The 21,203-nt window shown below is 39.3% G+C and overlaps 1 protein-coding gene across 4 annotated transcripts; it reads right to left on the bottom strand.

Annotated features, from left to right (window-relative positions):
* Positions 1-409: 409 nt before the first annotated feature.
* cfap221 (cilia and flagella associated protein 221) lies at positions 410-20,906 on the bottom strand. Of its 4 annotated transcripts, none has more exons than XM_028571939.1 (25): positions 20,783-20,906; positions 18,565-18,742; positions 18,237-18,337; positions 17,640-17,726; positions 17,435-17,530; positions 17,101-17,201; positions 16,691-16,794; positions 15,273-15,432; positions 13,011-13,140; positions 12,522-12,636; positions 12,198-12,309; positions 11,611-11,698; positions 10,205-10,294; positions 9,583-9,678; positions 9,053-9,140; positions 8,729-8,820; positions 8,224-8,304; positions 7,379-7,486; positions 7,175-7,267; positions 6,952-7,037; positions 6,710-6,788; positions 6,327-6,427; positions 2,808-2,894; positions 2,593-2,703; positions 410-1,052 (listed from the first exon to the last, which is right to left on the bottom strand). In XM_028571939.1, the coding sequence occupies exons 2-25, from the start codon at positions 18,692-18,694 to the stop codon at positions 923-925; spliced, it is 2,466 nt and encodes an 821-aa protein (XP_028427740.1). In that variant the 5' UTR covers positions 18,695-18,742; positions 20,783-20,906; the 3' UTR covers positions 410-922. The 4 variants fall into 4 exon arrangements, with proteins under 4 accessions (XP_028427740.1, XP_028427739.1, XP_028427743.1 ...); XM_028571938.1 differs by having other exon boundaries at positions 20,800-20,906; XM_028571942.1 differs by having other exon boundaries at positions 20,723-20,802.
* Positions 20,907-21,203: the final 297 nt, after the last annotated feature.

Below are 21,203 nucleotides of genomic sequence, written 5' to 3'. Positions count from 1 at the left end.
CCTATTAGTGTATTTTTCTGAAGCACACTGCCATTAAGTGGGTACACGCACACATTCACTGAATGACAAATACATGTGGAAAACTAACTGTAAAACTCAGAGTTGGAGCCCCCTCTAGGGGTGATAGCAGACATGACTCCATCCCAGTGAGCTCCGCAGGGTGTCAGCTCTTTTGATAATTACATTCTGACCTAAGCAGCATTCTTTTTACAATCACATAACAATTAACATTTAAATGTCAAACTGATGTTTAAATTAAATGTATGGCTAATGGCAACAAATCAGCGAGAGGTTACACAAATTAGAAGCTGAAAACAAATACATATTAAAAACTAGTTACTTTTGATGACACCAATTAGCATTTCAAACTATGGAAATCTCATTGAAAACCACAATCAAGCCTCAAAGCAATGGATGGCATGTGAATGACCTTTTTAATGCAAATACATTTAAATTAAAAAAGGTCAATCATATTTCACTGTAAAAGACCAAGTATTACAATGTTGTTTGCAATATCATACAGTTTAATAGTGATAAGCATTGTGTTGCTCACTGACATCGCATTTTTAACTGAATGTAGTTGTCAGTAATGTGATGTAGCTCGTAAGAATATACTTTAGCTGTGCTTATATATGGAGCTGTGTGGGCGGAGGGAAAACGAATTTTCAGCCTTTGTAAGAACACAGGAGAGCTTACTGGTAAATTTGAGTAGGTGGGAGGGAGGCTTATACGTGGGCGAGAAAGTAACCAGGTTTTATATTACAGAAGTAGCAGGGCACACAATCTAGAGTCTCGTATAGGTGAGTAGGACGGGCATGTTTTTCGTAGTCCTGCAGTTGTGTTTATTCATGTGGGAAGGTGTGTATATGTGTGCACACAGCCTATTTGGAAGGTGTTTCTAGAAGCCTGTGGGGGTGTTTGCCTATTCACAGTCCTCTCCTGGTGAAGTACTGTGAGTGACTCCAAGTTGCTTCAGCCTGGTCATCACTCTTTTCCCCATCTGGTTGAACTCAGACCTGTAGGTCGCCTCCATCTGAAGCTCCCTCTGGTGCCTGTGACAGAGCAATTTAACATTACAGATGGAGGAACTGAGGAATTCAAATTGGTTAATAGGACTGATCGGAACTAGAGCCTGATTCACCATAAGGTATCTAAACCACTATTGATGTACGCTCTAATAAGCAGTATTGATAATTTTAGTATTTGTGGTAGAATTTCCAGCTTACAAACTCATGCTGTGTAAATTGAGACAGGGGTGCCCCGGCTTGATGGTGTTTTCTTTGCCCCCAACTGCTCCTTCCAGGCAGCGCTGCGACCGCTGCCTTCAAGGCACCTAACCCTAACCTTAACCATAACCAGTGCCTCCCAACGGTGCCTTCCAGGCAGCGGGGGCAAAAAACACCGATAAACGGTGCCCCAGGTCACATTCAGGTCAGGCACCAACACGTCCAACTTAACAACACTATCTGACAACCTGTCTCGGGCCGAGCAATAGTTCAACTCTCGTCAGAGGACTGTGACGTAACAGCTTCATGATACAGAAGACTGTTTTGCCAGTTTCTCTCTGACACCCAAGGTCCCCGGGATTAGATTACACCCCATAAATACAGAATAGACACACTGGAAAGACAAGCGCACCAATAAAGATAACCCTCTTCTATGGTCAGACTGACTTTGTGACCTCAGAATGTGCTGAGATATCTGCAACATGATTTAGGTAAGCATGTGTGTTTTCGGTGCTAATAAAAGCTTTGCATACAAGGTTAGAAAAAGTCCTTATTTGGTAACTCCTAACCTCCAGCATGAGTTAAATACCTGCTTGGAAATGCAGACGCTTCAGAGTTGGGATGGCACTACATGACACTACTATGTGACTGAACTGTATTGCTTATTCATAATTCTCCTTGATCAACATTCATTAAATGCTTCTGCGCAAGTCATCAAAGCCTCCCGAACTTTCTTCAGTCTCTGAGTCAATCAGCTCCCAGTTTTCTTTAACAGTATTGACTAAAATGCAGCAATAAAATCATGTTTTTTTCTACACTTCAGTTTGAAATTAAAGTTATCCTAGCCACATTGTGTATTCATTTGTCAAAATATGCTAGTGTCCATCTGAAAAAAATGGAAATGTAATCATTTCCTAGAAACTAATGATAAAACAGTAAAATGCAGCATTTGTGGAGAAAAACATAATTTTTCTTAATCATTTCACCTCGATTAATGTTCAAAGATAATGACGGAAACAAGTTTGATTTTTTTTTTTGCCATTGCTATGAAAAAGAAGCATCTTGCAGAGTGTTCCTGCTCCTAGAAATCCTTTATTTGAAAGACATCCAGGTACACGGTTTGCACATTATTTATCTTGATGTTTGGTTTATCTCTTGAGTTACAGGACGACTCCCCCTCTTAAAACTAAAAGAACAACATGTTATGGAATTGTGTCTAACATTTATCTTATTTATTGCATAGGATGTGCTTCCTTCATGTAAATAAATTATTGTGGCAAAAAACTCTAAATATCATTTAATCTCTGCATCTCTACTGAATGCATGAGTAATCTTTGTTTTATACAAATCATGCCAGTAGAGTTACCTGCAGACTCTCATTGCTCTGGTGAGGTTGCCATTGGAGACCAGAGCTTCCCCAGACAAGAACTCTGCTCTGATAATCTCTGGTGTTAGTTGGACTCCTGAGCCTTCCCACCTGAATACAGACAAACACACAGAATCTGAGCATGAAAGCAGCAATCTTACTAGAAAAAAGATCCAACAAAAAGATCAATTGATGTCAATGTTACATGTGCTTACAGATTGTCCATAAGTGGTGCCATATCATCTGGAGGGCTGGTTAGAGGAGGAGGAGGTGGAAGTATATCTGTGCTGTAGTCGACAGACCTATAGAGGACACACACACTGCCGTTTCCCCTGAAGAGCCAGACCACATATTACCGAATCGAGATAATGGTCATATATCCACCCCATCTCACTTAGATGAAAGGACTGCTTAGGGTTGTTTGAAATCGCAGTTTGAACAGGAATGATAAAAGATCTCCCGAGTGTAAGTTGATACCACTGACGGGTACAAAATAGAATGAAAGCACCGACATGCCACAGGTTTGCTTTTGGAGTGATCCCTAGGCTCTGAACAGAAACTTGCAATTTGAAGTATACTGAGTCATTTTGAGACATTTTTTTTTATCATTAAGCATGTCCACCATATTACATATCACCTCTTTTACTCCTCAATCTAAGCTGTTCTCATGTTAGCAAGCTAACTATAGTTTTGTGAATTAGCCAGCTCATTTAGCTACACAAGTTGCGGTGAGAGCGGTGAGAGTGAATCAAAACAGTAAAGTTGCAGCCGGACAGCTAAACAATGAGCTGAAACTCACTATAAAGCGCCGTAAAGCCGAAAGGAGCTGCAGATTGGGCTGATCATTCTCTATAGGTTCTTCGCTATGAGCGACGACCCCTTTCACACAGGCACATTGTTTTCACAGTCATTTGATGCATTATTACAAAAAATAATCAGGGGACTTCAAACATCCTATGCTTTAAATCATTACAACGTGCTGTAATAAATGACTTAATACTAAATTACAAAATCAAACCTAGGCATTTTAATCAAACTCTCATGTATTGGGTATTAGTTGCAGTATCGCTGTAATAAGTAGAGTTACTGTTTTAAAGTTTGGTAGTTTACAGAATCCTTTTTGCTCATTCACACATTGTGTATAAGGAAAACACGTCTCCTGTTCTCCTGCTGTCAAGTTGCTGTCAAGGTTGTTTTCATATTTTATTATAGCCATCTGACATAGTATTGTTTGGGTTTGTAAGATAACCAGAGAGGCTGTGAATGCAACTGCCAAGGCAGTGATAGAAATTAATTTTAAGACGTCTGAGCAGAGAGGCTGGGGGAAATTCATGATGATAAAAGAATATATCTACAGTTATCCTACAGATCAGTGCTGACAGGCATAAAGACAATACTATGCCTTGCCAGGCATCTGATTATGTAACACAGGGAAGGTGAGGAGAAATGGGAAGTAGACAGAAAGGTGAGAGGAGAGAGCTGTAGCGGAGTCAGATTCAAACCCACGCATTCACTCTAACATGTGAACAGCGGCTGCCCAAGTGACTCCGGCATCTTTTCAAATAAGGACATGAAATTGTTTCAGATCTCACCGGGAACATTGCTTCATCAGCTCTGCAACTTTAAATGTCTATCATGCAAGACAAATTACAATGTACATGACACTATTTTCTTGGGTCAGAGACAGAGTCTTTTGCATACCGAGTGGTATTCGTTGTGACAGGGTGCATAGAGAACTGCACAGCATGGGACAGCCACATGCTGCGTCCACTTATATACTACATCAAAATATCATAATTTATTCACTGTCCATTTAGGCTTTAGACTAAATAAATCATTATTTCACAGTGTAAGTGTGCTGAGCTCTTTGCCTCAATATGACCTAGATTCTGCACACACAGAAAGTAGTTCACTTGAGGTATACAATTGTACTAATAGTGTCTAGCAGGGCTGTAGTCAAGTTCAAAGAGGTTCAAGTCCAAGTCAAGACCGAGTCCAGAAACGTTTGAGTCCAAGTCAAGACATTGTATCTGTGGCCAAAATGAAAAGGATTGCTACAGCCAGGCGACCAATCTCGATGCCTGTTCTAGATGGATATTGAATTAAACTAATAACCATTTTCTGAACGAGCACGCATCATCAATGGTTTTGTTTTGAAAGAGAAATTTACTTTAGAACAAAAGCATATATTGTTGGACTCTGTCGAGACCAACTAGATTATTTGGCAAGTCCAATAGCCGAGTCCGAGACAAGTCCGAGACCAAAAACCAACGAGTTCAAGATGAGTCAGAGACAACAGAAAAGCATCAAGTACTACAGCCCCTGTTTCTAGTATAACAGTAATTATACTATTTCCTCAAAAATAGGATGGCAGATCACTGCAGTAGCATCAACACACAAACTGTCTTCAATCCAAAACTACTGACATGTGGACATTTCTGTGTGTGTGTGTGCGTGTGCGTGTGTGTGTGTGTGTGTATTATATCAGTGGCTCTAACACCTAAAAGGACAAAATTGATCAACACGCAAGATTGTGAGTTCAAAAATATTAAAGTAGAACAAACCTAGTGCACAGCATCCATATAGCTTTATCAAATCCTAATAGGATTTCAATAAAAAAAAAAAAAAAATGAAATTCAGATCCAATATTTGACAAAAAAACTGCTCTAAGTGCAAAATACTGGAAGACGGCGAGAAGTCATGTTTCTGTAATACTGCATGTGAGATGATAAATGGAATGCCAAGCTATTAAATATTCAAGCTTTGTCATGGCAATTTGACAGGATAAATATTTACTTCAAGAAGATAAATGTACTACTCCGAGTGGCCGCTTGCTGAAGCAGTGATATGAGCCTGCGTCTTACCAACAGTAACAGGATCCCAGTAAGTCTACAGATAAACAGCTTGAGATCAAGAGGTCAATTATTGATTGACTGGATGTGTTTGGGGGAAAAATGAATGCTACAAAATCTATTGCTAAACATCAGTGAGATGCACCCTCCCATTGTCATTCTATGTATTGTTATATTGTATGAAAATGATTCTTCTGACAATGTTAATCGCTGGAGAAGCTACAATGAAGTGATTGCGACCACATGGTCATAAGTTCACATTCCTCCACGAGCTGGAAAGATAGATATGGACATAGGAAGTGAACAACAGCCACTTTCCACACTGTAAACATATACTAGTACTTTTTCATCCCACTGTCTTAACTTCTGGGTGGCTGATGTCAGTACATTATGAATGCACTCTTACTCCCTCCCTTGTTCAGTAAATACGAGGAGGAACTGGCACAACTTGATACTGTACATAGCATTGTGCAGGTAATCGAATTTTGATCATGATTTCAGCTCCTAACTATCACAAAAACATCTAATTTAATCATGAAAAACAATTATTTTGCACATTACGTTTGCAAGTTAATTCTTATTTTGCTTTGTCTTCTGAATGATACGCACACTTCCCGAAGCCTAAACTCACTCAGCCAATAGTCAGCGAGGTCCTGTTTGTGGTTTCTGGTGGCATTTAAAAATCAGCGCGAGTGAACATGGCGGAGGGAGAGAAGCTCGCTTGGTGAGCAAGAACAGGAGAGCAAATTCCATTGTCTGGGAACAGTTCGGATTTGAAGTCAATGAGTAATCGTGTTAAATAATCGCGATTTCCATATTGACCAAAATAATTGTGATTTTTGTGTGAACTGTACACAGTGATTAAGTTTAGTTCTGTCCTACCTGCGCGGGGCACAGTCACTGGTGAGAGCAGGTTGGTTGGACAGACACTTTGAGGTAATCAAATCAAAATCCTTCCATGTCATGATCCCTGTGATCACTTCCTGTTGTTGGTGTAGAAAAAAGAAGCCACGTCTGCATCAGTCCATTTAGATATAAAACAGTAGCTAGTTTCAGATTAACTTCCAACTCAAAAGGGATTGCTCACATATCAAGAATAGCTGTTTTAATGATTAGACCCTTTGGTCCAGCAACACAACGCCTCTACGTACAGTATATACCCCAAAATGATCAAAGTGATACTGATAATGTACTGAAACTTGGTTCAAGTGCTTCAAGCATTCCAAAGAAAATCACAAAGTTCAAAGTCTCTGAAGATAAATTACCTTGTGGTCCAGAGACTTCTGCTGAGTGTGTGAGGTTTGTGCCCCTCTGCCACACATGTCGCTCTCAGGGATTGTGTACCTGCATACCAAAAGCACTTTCTTTAAAGTATCTGGGTTTGGTCAGGGAATAATCAGGGCTATAGCTGGGCATTAATAAAAGTCAGCACAGAGAACAGTTTTTACAGAAGATTTACAGTATATTACCATCAACATGTATGTGATCACTGATGTGTTGCTGTTACCTGGGTAGAGGGCAGAGGTGGAACTCCAGGTCACTCTCCAGGTATTTAGGGCACGGCTTGTAGGTCTGCAGGCCTGGAGCTGGATTCTAAAAACACATGATGTGATAAACACAGCAACAATAGTAGTTTAAATAGACTGCCAAACTGATATGCATCATGTACAGAAACACACTCAACGTTCAATTTCAGACTTTGGATCAATAAAGAGAAATGAAAGCCTTACAAAGATTCTGAGTGGGTTTGCTGGAAAAGGTCTGAGCAGAGCTTCGGGGGCGCTGAAGGAGAGACACGCAGCCTTCACATCCTCCAGCTCGTCCTCGAAAGTGACAACAACACAGAAGCATACATTTTAAAAAGTGTAAGTAGATCAGAGTGGATGAGTGAAGAAATAACTCTGTGCATTTTAGGTCTGGTGCTGCATGGTTACCAGAGCTCCAGTACGAAGTGGTCTGGCCAAAGTAGTGGGCGTATAGGAGTTAAATGCCTCCCAGGCTGACACAGGCCGGTAGCCCATAAGCTTATAGTGCTGGGGAACCTAGAGTGACAAAACAAATAATATGGTTACATAGTTTTCTATTTGTAAAGCCAAAGGGCTTCTTCTTAGTCTCTTTTAAGATTAAACAATACTGCATGCATGTCATATTGACATTCAAATACGAGGTCACAGGTTCAAAGTATGAAATGTGTTATCAAGTCAACACAGAATACATCAAATATTGTGTTTTTACATTGACACATTTCCTATTGTTATGGCAGCGGTGGAGGAAGTGCTCAAAACATTTCCTTTAGTAAAAGTAAAACAACAACAACAATGTAATATTTACCATTCAAAATCCTATTAAAGTAATTGTAAAGTATAATTCATTAAAATTATCAAAAGTAAAATTACTTTTTCACAGCAAAATGGCCCCTGTAAATTATATATTATTAAATATGACATAATGAGATTGTCAATACTGCTGCAGCTATGTGAAAGTAGCATTTTACTACTGTAGCTGGTCAAGATTAAGCTACTTTTAACTACTTTAGGTAGTGCAGTTCAGTAGTTAAGTCCAGGTTTTTAGGTGTCTGTAATAAATACAATATTTCTCTCTGAAATGTAGTGGAGTAGAAGTATAAGGTGGCATGAAATGGATGCACTTGTGAAATACAAGTGCATCAAAATTTTACTTAAGTATAGTACTTAAGTACTCTCCACCACTGGTGTTTGTTACACATCTGTTGATTTAGAAGCGTGATATTCAGATGGCCAGTGCTGCAGTAAATACCTACTTGAAGCTTGAAGAAAGGAATATGTGTTGTCACAGTCACATCAATAGGATCCACAGGCAATGTGTCCAAATGACTGTGAGTCTAGAAATATCAAGGAGACAAATGGCATTATTTGTTCAACTGAACACACATTGGCCTTTTCTCTGTGGGGCATTTGGAAAATTAGAGATTTAATCAAAGTGCGGGAACGTGAGCTTCCTCTTTGATTCCACAGCTAGATCAAAGACATCTTTCAAGGCAAATAATGAAAGAAAACAGTTTTGTGTACAAGACAATTGCCACTTTTCAGCCATTTGGCATCCTCCATATGTCGGAACCAATTTAGGTAGTTTAGGAGTGGATTTCAATAGGCTTTAACAAGACAACCTAATTTGCAAAGAAGTGGTCAAGCTATTTTGTTGACAGGCTGCTGATGACATTTTTATGACATTAATGGGTAAGTAGAAAGGGTGTATTCTTTTTTTCTTTTCTTTTTTTTACAGTTCTCAGTTATGTACTCACTTACCAGCGGGTCATCTTCATTAAAGAGAACGGGGAAAGCAAATGGAAAGACTCTGTCTGGCGAGATCTTCAGATCACAAGTCGTCTCCTCTTCAACTGAAGAAGGTCAGATGGTTAATAATTAAAAAGTTAAATTTTATATTTATCATTTTGCACACAGCACCATAAATAGCGTTGTCCCTTAGGCATGTACGTATGTTCTAAGAAGCTCATAATAATCAGAGGGGATTTCCATTTTACCTCGAGGAACACATTCAATTAAGCATGCTTTAGTGACATGGCATAATGAGATTACTTCTGAATGAGGAGATTATAGGATAATCAAAACCTTTCTTTGCCAAGGGCACGTTCTTCATGCTGCCTGACAGTTTCTTCAAACAGGTCAGTCTCTGGTTCATGCGACATCGGATCACTATCTGAATGGGAGAGAAGAGTACAGGGTGTAACTGCGAGTTACTGGTCATTCACATCCACCTCTTTGAATCTCAGAAGGAAAGGTATATGGACATAGTGAGACATAAAGAACTAAAGAAAGAAGAAGGTTTTCTAGCTTTTCCACGAGAAACAAAATGACCGATATTTCACTTGCCACTAGGCAGAGAGAAGCATGCTCTTCCTGTGGCTTTAAGAAGCCATGTCAAATTACTCTGCTTTTACTGGAATGCACTCAGTGTACCCAGGGAAATTGACTGTGCTGTAAAGAATATTATACATTTAGTGTGAGTTTACACACGGCTGAACTGAAGGGACAGGGGCGCAGGGACACTAGCCCTCTCCTGAGGGAAGAGGAAGGCGTGTGTATGTGTGTGATGTATTTGTGCATTGAAGTACATGCATATGCATGTATGGTGTGTGTACCTTGCGTGCTGCCTGCTGGAACAGTCTGAGGGCTCTCTGTCTCAGCTCCCACTGAAAACTGGAGTAAAACTGGAAGGATGGGGCTCCCTCGCAGGCCTGCAAAAGGTTAGAAATACATTTATCGCTGACTTTCATATTATGCTCATTTGGCATCGTTACACTGACTGCATATAAAAAGGACCATAAAGTGAAATTTCACGAGGTCTCAGCTTGGAGTATTTAAAAAGAACAAAAGACATTAGGACAATACAATTGAATGTTCAATTGAATTAAATTGCAGAATGGGCTGTAATCAAGTGATGCATTTAATTTCAGACCATTAAGAGCCAGGTGTTTATTACAAAGAAGAATAAAAGACAATGTTTCATCCAGATGTATTATGACTTGGTAGAGACATATATGGAACACACTTGCAAACATGTGTAACTACATCATGTACACCAATTGGAAAATCAACCTGTAAAGACTAAGAGTGATCATTAATCTAGTGATTATAGGACAATCTATTTGAAAACAACAGCTTACACAACCAGGGAAGTCCAACTTTATCAGAAGCTGCATGAAATTTGAAAGTTCTGAGTCTATCTGGGAGATTAGTGAACACAGCACAGTAGAGGTGTACCTGTCCTGCTTCACAATGCACTCGTCTGGAGGAAAGTTTAGGTTGTCCAGCAGCAAAGTCTTCCTCATGCCTTATATCTCCCCTTCGGACCTACAACAAAAGCATGATGAAGGTCTGTAATGGAATCTACTAAAAATAGACTTACAGTAGAGATTGCTATATGGCATAAAAGCAAAACATTTGATGCTGTTCTTTGACATTATGGTTTTGACAAAAACAAATAAAGTCACACCTAATGTCACTGTCCCAATTCTTGTAATAACACTTAAGCAACATAGGTTGATAAAAGTTGATAATGTCACAAAGCTGTAAACCATCACTATGATACAAACAGAGGAGGAGGGCTTCTATGTCAAGTTATTTAAGTTCTGGCCTGCAGTCAAGATTCCAAAGAGAACATAAAGAAGATAATAGCTCTTCCCATCCTATCATAAAAAAACAGTGTCCCCATAAAATACCAAAGTGTTGTGATATGAGGCTGTAAACGAAGAGAGTATAGCAGAGGATGCATGTGTGCTTTATAAACAGTGCAGGTGGAGAAGAGATGGGGGAGGAAGTGCTGTTAAGTGTCTGTGAGAGTTCTGTCAACTATTCAAATAACTTTTCTAAGGACACACACACACACACACACACACACACACACACACACACACACACACACACACACACACACACACACACACACACACACACACACACACACACACACACACACACACACACACACACACACACAATTTCAGAACTGATGTTACTTTGGCTGAGTCTGCATCTTTCCTCTGTGACTCAATAAAATCAGTCACAGAGGCAGCATGAAACGATCAAAATCACAGTGTGGATCTAATAATGCTGCAACTGAATCAAGTTATGATGCCATTGGTATGCATATGGTGTCTAGCAAAAGTGATTAGCTGCCAACCCATCCGCTAAATGTCATGTTGAATGAAATGGGAAAACAAACGCCTTACATGAAAAAAAAGGCCAGAAAAATCTGTGCTACTAAAAACAAGATTTATAGCCATTTGACCTGCACAGATTGCCCTGCACTCACTATATAAGATAATATTTTCCAACCAATACTTAGTTCTGGTTCTTGAGGGTCAGTGTCCTCCAGGGTTTTTGTTCCTCCCAACTGTATTTGTACAGTTATAAGAACATAATAATCTCTGGAATCAAAGTAAGGCAAAGAATAATAACAGGATGGGGGGTGTTAGGGGCCGCAATTGTCTCAGTTTTGTGTGTGTGTGTGTGTGTGTGTGTGTGTGTGTGTGTGTGTGTGTGTGTGTGCCCACAGTGTCAGACTTTGAAAGCCCCTACTATTGATTAAACCTTCTGTAATACAAGTTGCTGTAAGAATATCAGTGGACAGACTTAATCTCTATGTCCCCTTTAAAGAACCATCTTACCATGTATTCATGTAGTGCAATCTCTCTCTCCTCCGCTATCTGCCTCCTGATGTGCTCTGACACGGGGTCCTTACCAAGATGAACTTGCCTGAATTAAACATACATATTATTTAAGTTGGTAAGTTAAGGAAGTTCCAGTTGTTGTTGTTTTGAAGAACAAAAAACAATGTAGAGAAAAAAAACAATATACATGAAAAAAAGATCTTCTTTTATGTAGCTGTAAGTTCCCTTGAATTAGATTTCAATTATTTCTTTCCAGTTGTAAATGAAGCAGTGTTGTTTGTATGTTGTTTGCATATTTTTTATTGTGCCCTGCCAGGGGACTGCAGATGTAAATTAGCCTGAGGCTAACTCTGGTACAATGCATCAAATGGTAACATTTAGGTTTAAAATTGTACATGGTCCCTAATAAATAAAATAAAAAAATAAAAATCAAGAAGCTTTCTAATCATTTTGTCTATTATTTTTTTCCCCACCGATTATGTTTTGCCTGTGAGACATTTGAGTTTTAACATTAGGTTAGTGCTTAAGGAAATAAATCCAATCCTATCCCAACATTTTAATTTACCGATTTTAGTTTGACCTACCATCTGAGGTGGTTGGCTTGCTCCTCCTTCACATTTTGTTGAACCTTTTTTATGAAGAGGGCCTCCTTCATCTGCCTGTTTGGTGGGCCAACCGTGCTGCCACAGGATATGGCTGAAGGGGATACCGGCAAAACAAAAAAAGAAACATACTTTGTTACACGTATAATCTAAAATAGAAAGGGTGACAGAGTGCAAAAGGAGAATAGAACAGGACGCTAATACAACATTTATCCATAAGTTACAGCAACTGGTTTGCAGAAGTGGCATGGATGTCACAAAAAGACTACAACCACTGAAAGAGTAAAATCACTGGGTGGCATCTACCTTCCCTCAGGTCTTTAGAGCTGAGTTTATCAGTGTCTTTGATCAGCATCTTTGCCACCCCTGCAGGGGTACAGACATCTCCCGGAGGCTTAACACTAGCCAGATCTCTCCGTGTCTTGAGGACAGGTAAAGAAATAACAGCAAGAAATGAAGGATAACATATACCACTGCAATAAATTATCACCAAAAAAAAAAAAGGAAAAAAGCTGCGTGCAAAATACAAAAAAAAAAAAAAAAAAATTAGGTTATTTCTTCTATTGTCTCCTTAATCAAAAATGAAAACTGAAAATGGATAAATTGAGGTTAGAGACTAATAAGCATCTTACATTGAACTTACACTAAGGCCTCTGAATTCATTAAGAAGCAAGAGTGCCTTTCATAACTATTTTCAGCATTAGAATGAATTCATTAACCTCTTCATCTCTGTCCATTTTACATATAAGTAAACAAGAAAAGAAACATACATCTGTTACTGAACTACATACCTACCTTTGATTTATCAGCCTCCTTGGTCGACCTGTATTTGGTTTTGCTACGAGGGGGCACTTGGGTGGCAGGTAGAGGTCTTTTGTATTCTGCAGGCACTGCATCTCCATGCCCCGATTTTCTTCCCAGCTCGCTATCATGCAGGAAAAATAAGCACATTAAAGTGCACCTTATGGATCATTAGTAAGGGCCAAAATGGATTCATAGAACACTCATTTGACCGTAAGTGACATTTTGCAAGTAATTTTAGGTTGCTAGTCAAAAAATCGGAATGAACAAACACAGTGTATGGGACTAAAAGAACCAGTGGGGAGGTGGTGGCGAGCACAGTAACTGGTTCATTTTTGTTGGAGGTCCAGGATCAGATCCGATAGCAGAGTGAGAAAGCCTCTAAATTGGGTGTTATGATATATGGACATCACTGATATATGGACATCATGGGCATCACTGATATATGGACATCATGGACATCACTGATATATGGACATCATGGGCATCACTGATATATGGACATCATGGGCATCACTGATATATGGACATCATGGTCATCACTGATATATGGACATCATGGGCATCACTAAGCTCGGCCTTTTAATGAACACAGAGTTGACTTAACACTTGTCGGACACAGTGTCAACAAGAGCTCAATATTATCAGCAATACAAAGATTTACGAGGTTTATTCAACGATTTATTGCAAGGTATTAGATTGATGGAAAATGCAACATAGAAGCAAACTCAGATATTAAAATTAAAACCCAAGATATTAAATGAACCACTGTTTATTTTAAGAATAGCCTCCATCTATCTGAGTCAGATAAGTGAGGCAGGGGACACTAAGCAACAAGAGAGTATCAGGCATTGGTTGTAGCTGGAAAAACATTGGCCCTTACATATATTTCTTAATCTATCAATTGCACATATCTCATCTTTTATTTGGTTCCATTGTGGGTAACAACAAACAGAGGGAGAATGTTTTATATGCTAAACATCCATCGGGAGGCATATCTTGATATCACTGCACCAGCTACCAAGCTATTTTCATGAATTATTAACTTTTGGCCGAGATAACACCAAGACAGTGCAGTGGATGGAGCTACTGCTGTGTGATGGATAGCACCCTCTTTCTCATGGGAACAGAGTTAAACATTAGGTTTTATACTGGCTGGAAAAAACAAATCAGCACACAAGCTCATTATCTTTTAATCCAGTTGGGTGCATGCTGTTAGCCCAAAATGAACCACATAGTTTTGTAGTTAGTTGAGTTTGCACATACAACCTAAGAGCTGGTATCACTACTGGACAGCAAGAAGAGAAGGGAAAGTCTCCACCCAATCAAAGACTCAGTTAAGTACCATGGGGAAGAACTATGTTAGTTACATACAGTAGATTAATTATCTTATGTATGTCACATAAATTAAATATTGTCACTGCTGTTATATAACAGCAATATCTGGTGTTACTTTGATGTACTGCCAAACGGGCTTGTGTACTTGCTGAAGACGTCAATGGAACTAATGGAATGGGCGTGAATTTGTGGAGTGAGCAAAAGTAACATTAGAGTATGAGATAACACAGAGGGATGAGATAGCATAGGGAGTGAAAAACAACAAGATGTGTTACAGGGCAGGAAAAACCTATCAGGGCGTCACCGTTCTTAGAAGATCCAGTGGAGCTCGGCGCGCGGAGAGAGAGAGGTGCGCTCATAAAAGTTAAAACATTTAGAGACTGACAACCCCATTAACATTCCCTAATGGGTATTTTTATGAAAGATATAGATTTTCAGTGAAGGGAGTTACGTAGGCTGTTTGTCGGCTTCTTGAGCCGTGTGTTGCCAATGCCACACATCGCTTTGAATGATGTTTTTATATTTTTTATTTTCTCTCACGGTTGACTGAACTAGTTAATAACCACCGTCGTGACATATCTTATGCGGGACAGCGGTTGTTAGGTTAGGTGAAGCCGGGTAACTGAAATAAATCCAGGGCATGTTGATCTTGATTTTTAGTACAGGCCTCAGGTCTAATCAGCCAGATTAACTCAAAACACCCGTGTGGGTGTTCAGGGCCTTTACATTATTTCTGCTGGTTCCTGGTCAGTGTAGCTACTGCTATCTGTTTGCCTTTAACGCCAGTGGGGAAACTGGAAAGAAGACTTAAAATCTTGATATTTTACAAAGCTGTCACATTGTCTTTATGACTAAATAGTTATGTTTAAGTGCTGTAACGGTGGATTCTTTAACTAAACAATCAACTACTCTGATTACCTGAGGGCTAGGTGAGGTGCAGAGCTCCCAGTGATGGTACAGAGGTAGGGTCGTGTGTTGAACTGTGAGATGACCAGCTGGATGGTGACCTGACAGGTCTCATATTGGAAAGGACTAAATGTCACAATGATCTTCTCTTCACCATTGGCTGGTATCACACCTGGAAGAACAACAAGACGACAATAGTGATACATGGCTGTTACGTGTATATATTTGACTTGCCTTGGTCAGTGATTTCCAACCAGGGCTACTTTGTGTGTGTTTAGGGACAATTTGCTAAACACACAGTACATAATGCCCTCCAAACTAAGTCTGTTGTAACACCTGAACACCACCTGTTGCCATTGAGAGTGGAAACTAGTTAGCAAGGCGAGCAGTACTTGTAATAGTTAGAAGAGGTACTATGAGCAGTTGAAATAGTTAAAAGTACTGGACAAACTGGATCGAAAATTGTATATTGTTAACTAAAAGTATCGGATAAACAGGTAAAATGATAGCTAAAAGTATACTGGATAAGCAGTTAAAATTCTTAGCTAGAAGTAATAAGTAAAAATGTTGAAATAGTTAACTAAAATTACTCAAACGGTTAAAGTAATTAAAAACAATGGACAATGATTGTCTTCATATTTTAAGCTGTAGGTGGTGTAACGTAGCCATGGTTTACTGTGTGTGTGTGTGTGTGTGTGTGTGTGTGTGTGTGTGTGTGTGTGTGTGTGTGTGTGTGTGTGTGTGTGTATAGGGAGGAAAAATGACAAAACATAAAAAGCACTTCCAAAATAAAAAACTCATTTGTATCTCTTCGTCTCATTCCAGGTTTGTACCAAATTTAAAACTGCCGCTGTAATTCAAATGCTGAGTGCTGGTTCCGCCATGTGTTATGATGTTTCCCAGAGCATGACTACTGCTTAGTGTCCGCATGTGGAAAGTTCTGTGGTGACTTGTTTAATACACAACCAGTCCAAGTTTTTGAGAAAACACAGCACACCTGCTCTCCTGATGGGTTACATTCTTAATCTGGTAGGCTAAATGAGAACTATCAATAGAAAAACTATTAAATGATTTAACCTTAAAGGCACATTAAAAAATAACAGTTATGTAAAGAGTAAAACAAAATGCCTACATGTCATCTTTAACCCTTGTGTTGTCTTCCCATCAACCTTGATAAAAACACTTTTTTTCGACGTTTTTGACGCCTCTTTTTCACAGTTTGTTTTTGCTTTTCCAACGTTTTAAATTTTTAAATTTTTCTTCACATTTTCAGCGCTTATTTCTACGTCCCATATTTTAAGATATAAAAAAAAATTTTAAACGGGTCAATTTGACCCAAAGTCAACACAAGACACAATGTACTGTAGAAACGATGTGCACTGCAATGAAAAGGCAGGTTGATAAAAATAAAAAATGTCACTAGTCCATACCTGTAAGGGGATGGATGATGAAGGCCTCATGGGGCTGAATAATGTACACCTGAAACTCAAAGTCAATCGGACAGCTGCATCTCAGAGGAATAGCATGGCAAACACTAAGAGACAAGTGGAAAAAGAGATGAGATTTTTTATTATGATTTGACATCAACGGGTGAATGGAAGCATGGCTGGTTGTATGGAAGAATACAAAGAGACAAGCAAGCCCTCAGGCAGATGGGAGGTCAAAAAACAGTCCATTGAAGATCACACACACACACACACACACACACACACACACACACACACACACACACACACACACACACACACACACACACACACACACACACACACACACACACACACACACACACACACACACACACACACACACACACACACACACACACACACACACACACCTTTGTCCAAGTGGTACGGCTGATAGGTTGATACGAGGAGGGATTTGCAGGTCATCGATGACAGGGTAAGCATGAACTGGAATTAACAGGTTCTCTTCCCCCTTAGAAAAGGGTGGAAGGTGGGTTGAATGAACAATACAGAGAGTAGATATGGCGATTAGACAAGAGAAGAGATAAGAGAAGTAAACATGGAAATGTATCATCAAAAGAGATAAGTTAAAGCAAGTAGGAATTGTTTCTCAAGGTTGTTTGAGTCAAAAAAGTCAAGCGATTTAAGTGTAAACTAAACAGGAACACTGCGTCCACAGCGGCGTACAAACTGTTGGATCCTAACCTTGCAGTGAACCCGAATGCAGTCATAGAAGTACCGCCACTCGTCGGGACAGAGCCTGACCTTCAGTGTGTAGGCGAGGCCTGGGATGAGTCGATACTTGAAGGAATGGAATGAGGTTGAATCATCAGAAACATCGATTGCACTAACGGGAAGGGTGGAGTCATAATATTACATTTAGGTCAGAAATTTGTAATGAAAAACATACCTTTTTGGTAAAAGTTGTTTGGAAGTGCTTGGTTTGGGTTGGAATGATATGAATATTTATGACTTCAGATGAGATGTTGATTAGTTTCTGAGGGAGATGAAGAGGAAGAAAAATAATAGTTAATTTCCATCCAATCATGTGCACTTGAGAAAATCATTTCCATATTTTTGGTGTTTACATCCAGTGCTTCATCATATCTCATATTTAAAGTAAAATCAGTGCCCATTCAATTAAATCAAATTTATCCTAGATAGAAACCAAATGATATTCATTTGTGGGGATAGGACGTTTACAATTATTTCAATACTTCACCATTTCACCAAAAATGATACAATGTTACTACTACAAAACCCAAACAGACGCCTTGGCATAACACCAAGTACAACACTCTACTTCCTGGTTAAAGCTATGAAGGCTGCATTCAGCTCTAGTGACCTTAACCTTACCATATTTCATCAAGCACAGTCTATGCACTGATAATAGTTTCTAAAAATAACTCACAATCAGTAAGTTAGCTGCCCACTGTAGCCTGTGAATGGGACATGTGAAAAATGAATGGTTAGACATTAAAAGCATATTAAAAAGTATTTTCCTCACCAGGATCTTTACGTAATCCTTCCCCATCTCAAACCCACTGAAGTGAAGCACTGGGGGCTCTGCTTCGATCAGGCTGTTGCTTTTCAGTTTGGCATAGATTTCTATGAAAGGGGAAAAAACTTTAGTGAAATGTAATAAGCTTTTTGCAGAGAATACAAACAGAAAATGCAGGTTTTTCACATCCGCAAAAAGGTTTTCCATATGTGAAAAAATCAAAACCTTACAGTATATTACTGTAAGGATGAATACTGAGTATCATTGCTGGCAGTAGGAAAACAGTATTATTGCACCCTATCAGAGGGTTCCAGAGGTCATGCTTATTATGTACTTGATTCCAGTAGATGATTGGGAATGTTGGCAGTGCTCCTGCTCTCCTCTACCAGCTGGCTCAGAGGCAGGGGGGCCCCCCTCCTGAGGGGCTCTGGCACTATCTGCGGGGCAGAGAGGGCCACCTCCATCCTGGCAAAAGGTCAGCTCTGGCTCCTCATGAGAGAAATGACAGAAGGCTGGAGGACAGACAAGGAGACAGCAGTGTGTTGGGAAATAGTATGTTGGCAAACATATGAATTTATAATCTGACTACAAGAGGAGAGACATGGAAGGACAACAGGCTATTATGTGGACAATTTGTTGTTACGTCAAAGAATTCACTTGAGTAGTTAGAACTTATAAACTCAGCAAAAAAAGAAACGCCTCTTTTTCAGGACACTGTATTTTAAAGATACTTTTGTAAAAATCAAAATATCTTAAGAGATCGTCATTGTAAACGGGGTTAAACAATGTCTTCCATGCTTGTTCAATGAACCATAAACAATAAATGAACATGCACCTGTTGAACGGTCGATAAGACAATAACAGCTTAAGGGCGGTAGGCAATTAAGGTCACAGTTAAAAGACAATTAGGAAAGTAAAGAGACCTTTCTACTGACTCTGAAAAACACCAAAAGAAAGACACCCAGGGTCCCTGCTAATCTGTGTGAATGGGCCTTAGGCATGGTGCAAGGAGGCATGAGGACAGCAGATGTGGCCAGGGCAATACATTGCAATGTCCCCCTCGACAACGAGATGCTTCATCTCAAGGGGTTATCCTCTTAAAAATCAATAAACAATGTCCCTCCAGTGAGACACCTAAGACAGCGCTACGTGGAGACCGGAAGCACAGCTGATTGTCCTTGCAGTGGCAGACCACGTGTAACTACACCTGCATAGGATCGGTACATCCGAATATCACACCTGCGGGACAGGAACAGGATGGCAAAAACAACTGCAAGAACTGGCCAGTCTGGTGCAGTACATGAGGAGGAGGAGATGCACCGCAATACTTAATGCAGCTGGTGGTCACAACAGATACTGAGGGCTACTTTTGACCCCCCCCCCCCCCCTTTGTTCTGAGACACATAATTCCATTTCTGTTAGTCACATGTCTTAGGTGTTAAAGCTTTTAATGTTCATGCAAATATTTTATAAATATATAAATATTTGCATGTTAAGTTTGCTTAAAATATAAAAGCAGTTGAAAGTGACAGGACAGTTTCTTTTTTTGCCAAGTATATAAATGTACTGTAATACTGTTGGTATGAAGATGTAGAAAGTAGCCTCACATTCCCTCCACCTTTGCGATACAGTGCATTCAGAAAGTATTCAGACTCTTTCCCTTTTTCACATTTTATTTTGGTGAGGCCAAATGCTAAAATCATTTTAATATTTCCCTGAATTAACACTCAAGACTCCTTAATGACAAAGCCAAAAAAGGGTTTTTTTTTGTAAATAAAAAAAAGGCTGAAATATCCCATTGACATAGAGTATTCAGACCCTTAACTCAGTACTTAGCTAGTTGAAGCACCTTTGGGCAGCGATTACAGCATTGAGTTTTCTTGGGTATTAAATTGACAACAGGTGGACTCAAATTAAAGGTGTAGACATCAAGCTAATCAAGAGAAATGGGAGGCACCTGAGTGCCAAGTCAATGTGATAGTTTAGGGTCTTAAAGTCTAAAATCCTGTTTTTGCTTTGACATTATACGTGTAGATTAAAGAGGGGGAAATTAATACAGCGTTTGAAAAAATAAATTGTTGCATAAGGCTGCGACATAAAAAGGGGAAGAAATTGAACGGGTCTGGATAACGTTACTTGCACAGTTTTTGTGCTGCCTGTAAATAACTTATAGCTAATTCTAAAAATAAAAAATACAGTAAAATACCTTTATGTGGCGTTACATATTTTTAAGAAGATACAGAATAACACTCTTACCAGAATTTATAATATTGACAGTTGGCTATAAGTATTAAACGTGTAAAAAACTTAAGTTAACAAGGAGGCTACCAAATGGCAGATAACTAACAAGGCTAGCTAGCTAATCTAATTGTTAGCTGGCTTAATTTAACTAACGTTATGCTAGCTAGCATAAATTTAAATAGACGCTTCATGCATGAGTTTTCTCCGCTTCTGATGAAACACCTTTTGAACAACAGAACTTCAAAACTTACTTAGCTAGCTATGTTTTAGACAAGGGATTGCAATTAGTTGTTCAGAAAAAACAGCCATACTTCATCTATTTTCATACCAGAAGCATTTAGTTTGGACACCTGCAGCTCTCGTTGTTGATGGAAAGGAGCCCACTCTCTCAAACACTGCCGTTGCCATAGTCACACTGTGCTCTCAAGGGGCGGAACCAACGTCCCTGTGTGCGAATAAGCTTTGTTGGATGCCAGCGTCATTAAACCACGTCAAGTTCAAAAAATTAAGACCAGAAACTAGCCATTCCACCTTCAAAATAAAAGTATAGAGTACAAACTGTGGTGTGCAATAAAAACAAATTCACATTTTACAATTTACTATGACTTTATTAGTACCAAAGATTCAAAGTCTCTGTTATTTCATATACTTACCGATTTCATACCTATACGTGCCCATGAATAAAGCCTTTATTTTGAAAGTCCAGAAAGGAAGTTCGGATTGTATCATAAC

Source organism: Perca flavescens, chromosome 24 (genome assembly GCF_004354835.1).
Source record: "Perca flavescens isolate YP-PL-M2 chromosome 24, PFLA_1.0, whole genome shotgun sequence".
NCBI classification, from domain to species: domain Eukaryota; kingdom Metazoa; phylum Chordata; class Actinopteri; order Perciformes; family Percidae; genus Perca; species Perca flavescens.
The sequence above is the reverse complement of the archived record's forward strand: the minus strand, read 5'-3'. Positions and strand labels throughout refer to the sequence as shown.

What these genes read in the sequence shown, in the direction of transcription:
- cfap221 (XM_028571939.1), bottom strand. Translation starts at nt 18,694, where the DNA reads ATGGAGGTGGCCCTCTCTGCCCCGCAGATAGTGCCAGAGCCCCTCAGG. An exon ending in CAATCATCTACTGGAATCAA is followed by an intron (nt 18,338 to 18,564) that starts GTACATAATAAG and finishes CCCCTTTCATAG; the next exon opens with AAATCTATGCCAAACTGAAA. An exon ending in TTGCACTACATGAATACATG is followed by an intron (nt 10,295 to 11,610) that starts GTAAGATGGTTC and finishes CTTTTGTTGTAG; the next exon opens with GTCCGAAGGGGAGATATAAG.